Raw genomic sequence first — 6,613 nt, forward strand, 5'->3', positions numbered from 1 at the left:
TAATAATATATTTTTAACATTTAGAATTTCATATTCAAATCATAAAAAAAATTAAAAGAAAAATAAAATTTACGAATAAAGAGAATTATTTCTTAAAATTTAAATCTCTTTTATTACTTTTTAGAATATTCATCATTATCTAGTTATTATTTTTTAAACCATATTTTCAACAATTAATAAATTTTAGAAGTATTTTATTAATTATAAATAATTTATTAATAAAAAATATATACAAATTAAAATTTATTACTTATAATCGAATTCAAGTAATAATCGTGACGAGGAATCTTTTACTACTCAAATTCTATATCAAGCAATAAAGAATACTTGATTATAAATTACTATCTCTAATTAAAACGTGACACAAACAAAAAGTAATGAAAAAGAGTCATGTCCCTAATAGATACCATGTAATCCAAAATGATATTCTTAATACACATATATATATAAAAATCAAAATGAAAGTTTAACATGACAATTTAAAATCTAAATTTGATAAGATTAGAATTATTTAATTCCAATTTGCACCGATTTTGTTAATCATTGATGTTGAGCACGCAATTGAAGAGCCATGATTATACGTATGTATACTAATATATTAAGCAACTGTCTCAATGGATGATATCTTAACTCCTTACTGTTAATGTTTAAAATACAACTATTCATTAATATTTAAGTCTCCCAGCCGATCTGTAGACTTCATGTTTTTATTGTTTTATTCTTACAATTAGACTTGATAATTTATATTGCCATATCATAATCATATAATGTAAGTTACACCGCGCGATATTATTAATACATTTATTAAAATCAATTAAATTTATATGACACAATAAGATATATCAAAACAAATCCATTAAATATGATTAAAACGTTTAAATGGATATCATAATGGAGTTAATATATCATAACACACAAATTGACACAATTAATTAAATGGATTATATGAGAGTTGAACAAATTTAACCAATTTAAAACAAGAAATTATTGTATCTTAAGCGCGTTTACCCGTTTAAAATATGAAATACGAGTACTCTCTGCTCAACCCTATCATATTCAAATTTGTCAAAGTCAATTAAAATCATAATTTTTAAGATGAAATATATATTTTTAAGATTTCAATTAAGTAGGCATACACATTGCAAAATACGTATGAATTTCGGCTGCAAGTGAATTGAAAATTACGGTTCGGAAAATCAAACAAGAGTTTAGACCTTACAAGTTGGTCTCACATATCCAAATTGTTGTTTATAAGAAATATTTAATTACAAAAAAAAGATTATATCTTGTTATAAAAGAGATATTATGATTAACAATTACATCAAAACTCAATATAGAGAATTGAATGACTAATTTGATCCTAACAAACAGGTCATCCAAATCAAAAAACGTGTTTCTTGTAAAATCAGTTAAAAGATTTTCAAATAACATTATAAACAAATCAAATAAACCTTTTTCATTTTTCAAATGATACCCACTTGAAGAAAAAAGGCCGAAGGAAAAAAGCACAGTGCCCCCACCTTGATAGGCATCCACGTTGAACCGCAAACACCGGAGAGTCTAGATACATCAAAAAAGGGACGTCGAAAGCTAGAGAAAAGCGAAAGAAACCGACAAAAAAAACCATGTTCCCTTACGTGGCATACGCTGGTTTGCTGTCCCTACTGCACATCGAATCGGAGTTGCCTTTTTCCTCCAATTATAAAAAGCCGTCCTTACACATACTATTTTAAGACTGCAACTAAAAGAGAACAAAAAGGGGAAAATGGGTTCTACTGAGTTGTTACAGGAGCTGATTCCAGATTTACCTGAGGAAATCGGACTCGAGTGCTTGACTCGATTTCATTATTCAACTCATCGAATGTCAGCTCGAGTTTGCCGGCGATGGCAAGAGCTTCTCCAAAGCAGACAGTTTTACTACCACAGAAAGAGAACCGGGTGTACCCAGAGAGCCGCTTGCTTGGTTCAATTACTAAAGAGTGGTTCCGATCCTGATGGGTCCAAACACGTCTGTCAGCCTAGGTATGGTATCACCGTGTTTGACCCCGCGAGTGGCACCTGGGACCGAGTTGACCCGGTTCCTAAGTACCCAGGTGGGCTTCCGTTGTTTTGTCAGATAACAAGCTCAGAAGGAAAGCTTGTTCTGATGGGCGGCTGGGACCCGACCAGTTATGACCCGGTGAGAGACGTGTTTATATACGAGTTCACGACTCAGAGGTGGAGACAAGGGAAGCAGATGCCGGAAACTCGCTCATTCTTTGCGGCTGGGGAGTTGAATGGACGAGTTATCGTGGCGGGTGGTCATGACGAGAACAAGAACGCTTTAAGCACAGCGTGGGAATATGATGTAATTCGGGATGAGTGGACTCAGTTGGCTCCGCTGAGTCAGGAGCGGATGAGTGTCAAGGGGTGATGATTGGATCGGACTTCTGGGTGGTGAGCGGATACAAACGGAAATCAAGGAGGATTCGAGGGGAGCGCTGAGCTGATGGATTTGGGGACGGGTCAATGGAGGCGAGTTGACGAGGCATGGAAGGCTAGTCAATGTCCCAGGTCTTGCGTGGGAGTTGAGAAAGAGAAGAAATTTTCTGCTGGGCCGACCGTGATTCGGCGATACGAGTTGGAGTATGTGCAGTCCCCTTGGTGAATCGACGTTGTGTCTGGATCAGCTTACCAGGGTGGTCCACAAGGGTTCTTTTTGGTGGATGGTCAGAGTGGGCAGTTCAAGAGTCTTGATGTTCCGGCCGAGTTCTCTGGGTTTGTACAGTCTGGATGTTGCGTGGATATCTAAATCAGCAAATCTAAACCTACATCTTAAAGTGTAAGTCACTCTGGTTTACACCATCCCGTTCTAATCAAATTGGGAATTTGGGACAGAGACGCCTCGCGTATGCAGTACGGCGTTCAGTCCCCTGATGGCAGAGACTCCCACATCCAAGTTGGTGTGACTAGTAAAGACGGGTGAGCAAAGCTCACGGTCCCATGATGATGATGTAGACATATTAAGATTTGGATGGATAACATTAACATATGTTATCATCACTGCATAATGTTGAGTGTGTTTATAAAATCTAGCAAGCATCAACATGAGTATATCTGTATAAAATAGTTGTAATATAATAGTACCTTATCACCCATATTTTGTCTGCAGAAGTTGGTACAGTATAACCCATACTTTTGTTTGCAGATGTTTTTCCCTTTCTCCCTTCTGGTTTTCGATTGATGAACCAAAAAATCAGTGGACTTCACCCAGTCAAATAGCTGCACTGGTGAGGATCCAGTTGCTAATCCAATGTGAAACTAAATATTTCAAACAAGGCATGAAAAAATGATGAAAGACAGCAAACAATGCAGCTGATTTTCGATATCAACAAAGGAAGGAAGCCAATCCATAGACGTTATGGGAAAAGCCTATCCTATTCTTAACTCCCTAACCCAACCAGCACGTGACAGTCTTTGCAAATGCTTGAATGTGGTGACAAAATCAATAACAAAGAACAATCAAAAAGATCAACTGTATATCAACATATTGATTCCAACACAAACAAGCATCTAATAGCCTGTGCAAGAAACGACGACACTGTAAACGAAAAAATTTAAAAAAGATCATTAAGGATGACAATCATTGTCAACATAGAAGATTCAAAATAGCATGTCTGTGTAAACATTATTACTACGACCACAATGAGCACTATAAACTATATAATCAACTTTTAACCAGTCATACATGCTGAAGCAAAATCAAACTATTTATCCAGACAACTAGTATAGAGATATATCTCTTGACACATACTAACCCAGACACCTTCAAATCAGTCATGTAGAATAGTCCAGACTTGGCTCCTGTCCTATTAAAGCTCCGGCTTGGACTCCTTGAGTGATAGGGTGACCTCGAGCAAGATCGCCCTCTATATCTCCTATGTCTGGGTGAAATTGATCTATACAAAAACAGTAGGCAACATTAACAAGACTAATCACAAAACATAAATGATTAAGACTACAGAAATATTAAACAGTTTACCTTGAGTAACGTCTTCGCCTAGGAGAAGGAGAATAATAGTCTGGACCCCGGGAGTAACTTGAGCATATCGTGGTGACCGAGAATAACGAACTGGTGAACGCCTATATGCCCGACCCCTGTCATAATATCATGAACATGTTAACACATGTAATTAACATTACTATTGTTCAATTAACTATATTTTTTCTCTAACTGGAAATCCTTAACAAATACAGGTGTCCTGTCTTCCTAAGTCCCTTTATGCCTAACAAAATGAGAACACCAATTAAGAACAGGAGCTAATTTTGAAAAAAATAAGCAATGTATATAAGCATTGCAAAAGAACCTATGCTTACCTTACACGATCTCTTGTCCTCATTTCGAAGGCTTCTTCCTATTTTCCTCAGCAAAAACAACAGTAAGTTCTCGGCCAAGAAGAACATAACCATCCATATGATATTTTGCATCAGCAGCATCAGCAGGATCCAGATACTGGACAAATCCAAAACCACGTGGTTCCCTACATCACAAACAAGGTAGTCTCTTAAACATGGATAAATACAATAGGTAGCAGATTATACTTCATAAGCCACACATGCTCACTGATTTTCAAAATCACAAACATGATCTTGACTCCAGAGCAACATGAAAGATCATGACATCAAGCTGATGCTTCATACAATTCAAGTAAATATGATTATGTGGCTGCTAACCTTGTGGGAGCCAAATTTAAATTCAGTTGATAATCTTCAAGACTTGCACTTCTCACAATCAATTCAAACAAACTTCCTTCCAACCTTGATGTAAATTAAGGTCATCTTGAACAGTACTCATTACTTGAAAGTGTCTTCAACAGAGTACTTTATACTTCATTGGTGTCTTCAACACAGACTTTATTACTTCATTGGTGTCTTCAACACTTTCAATAAAAACAACCAAATTCCCATAAACCAATGTAAATCATGAAGAAACAACCCATCACCAAAATCTCATGTGAGACAGGATGAAGACAGACAAGTTGCATATCAGACACACACAGACTGAGTTACCATTTCAGGAATCAACAAGGATTATACTCACCCAGTATAATAATCTCGAGGCAGGTGATGTCCTTGAGGCAACCAAATTGGCCAAAAGGTCCCCGCAGATCTTCTGGCCTGCACACGAAGTGCAATTTGAAATTTATTAGCTCTAAGAACACACTTTTGTGAGACTAAAAATTGACTTGTATTATGACAATCATGTTCTTTTAATGAAGACAAACAAAACTACTTGTTCTTTCTTGGATGGGTAAGCAACAAAAGTGAATCATATGTGTCTCCTCAAAAACCTTTGCATATACTACCTCATGAATTAAATGTGAAAGATAACCAGCAGGAAAACCCAAGCAGATACAGAAAGAACATATCTGGTTTGAAATAATGACACCAATCGAAAGGAGGAGACAGCACAAACCTGCAGTTGTGGCGAAGATTGCGAACAAGAAGGCTGGAGGAAGATCTCTACCATGGCCACCATAGCGACCCCTGGGACTAGAGCTGCGACGCCTCCTACCATAACCCCTTGGTGGTGAAGGGCTGTAACTGTAACTTCTACCCCTCATTGGCAACAAACCTAAGCCATTTCAATAGCAACAAAATTGCTTTTAACCATGATAAAACTGGAAAAACCGTGTGCACATAACATAAACCAAACAAAACAAAAGGTAGAAAACCTGCTAACTCTAAAGCTACAAGGCAATGAACAAATAAAATATTTAAACCTTTCAACCAAATGCATGGTTTCACTTCTCTCTGGAACAACCAAGTTCGAGTTAACATTGAATTTGAACAATTTCATCCTGTTTAATCACATAAAAGCTTTACTATTTTCTTTTGCTTTAAAGACATTTTTGAAAATATAAAAGCAAAAAAAAAACAGCACCAAAAATTAAAGGGAGCCTAAAATTACCAACATAATTCAACAGCTCCACATTTCTGTTCCCCCTTAAATTAGGAAGCTAAGTAAAGTTCCTGTTTCCCACTTACCTAACTTTTCCGCCAAGCATCATGCCTTCAAAATAAAAATAGAAACTTGCAAAATTATTTCCTCAGCAAACCAAAACAATCTCGGCGGAAATTTCCCAACAAAAATCTAAAGAATTTTGAAGGAAGGAAAATCTAATTACAACAACAGAAATCTAAAACGCACAAATCTCAATGAAGGAATTAGAGAATTTACGAATTAGATATTTAAATGAAGGAAAATAAGGAGAGAGAGGAAACTGAGAACTTACTGTTTCGTGATCGCTTCAAGAAGAAAAAGAAAATCCCAAGCTTCCCTTCTAGCGTTGGGGGTTTGGTTGCTAATCACACGTTCTTTCAGATTTTCACCTACCCTCTAAATTGAAGTCGAGAAGCTTCCTGTTATACCAGCCACGTTCATGCATCACTCCGCATCTTGACCGTCCACGTGGTTTCCAGAAGAAAAGCAACGGTGGAACGTCATTTAAGTTGGTATGATTGGATCCACCACGGACCACAATCCAATTTGGCCCATTAAGAAAAACCAGACCAAAGAAAGCGGGATACACGGTTTAAATGACACCAAATTATGAGCCTTTTTTTTAAACAG

At 36.7% G+C, this 6,613-nt stretch overlaps 1 protein-coding gene and 1 pseudogene across 2 annotated transcripts; one reads left to right on the forward strand and one right to left on the reverse strand.

Annotated features, from left to right (window-relative positions):
* The first annotated feature begins 1,273 nt into the window (after positions 1 to 1,273).
* On the forward strand, positions 1,274 to 2,859 carry LOC110415051 (F-box/kelch-repeat protein At2g44130-like). The gene is given in 5 exon segments (XM_021426526.2): positions 1,274 to 2,390; positions 2,393 to 2,450; positions 2,452 to 2,582; positions 2,585 to 2,648; positions 2,650 to 2,859. Coding segments are annotated over 5 exon segments (1,020 nt in total). The 5' UTR covers positions 1,274 to 1,765; the 3' UTR covers positions 2,792 to 2,859.
* A 693-nt stretch (positions 2,860 to 3,552) lies between these two features.
* Positions 3,553 to 6,381, reverse strand: LOC110415052 (serine/arginine-rich SC35-like splicing factor SCL30A; annotated as a pseudogene). Its single transcript, XR_016351122.1, has 9 exons — positions 6,276 to 6,381; positions 5,951 to 6,052; positions 5,763 to 5,840; positions 5,456 to 5,614; positions 5,081 to 5,157; positions 4,357 to 4,520; positions 4,022 to 4,137; positions 3,798 to 3,938; positions 3,553 to 3,580 (listed from the first exon to the last, which is right to left on the reverse strand). The product of XR_016351122.1 is annotated as a serine/arginine-rich SC35-like splicing factor SCL30A (transcript).
* Between the last annotated feature and the right edge of the window lie 232 nt (positions 6,382 to 6,613).

The sequence above is a fragment of the Theobroma umbraticum genome, unplaced genomic scaffold (genome assembly GCF_002168275.2).
Source record: "Theobroma umbraticum cultivar Fairchild unplaced genomic scaffold, ASM216827v3 scaffold_147.0, whole genome shotgun sequence".
Taxonomy (NCBI): domain Eukaryota; kingdom Viridiplantae; phylum Streptophyta; class Magnoliopsida; order Malvales; family Malvaceae; genus Theobroma; species Theobroma umbraticum.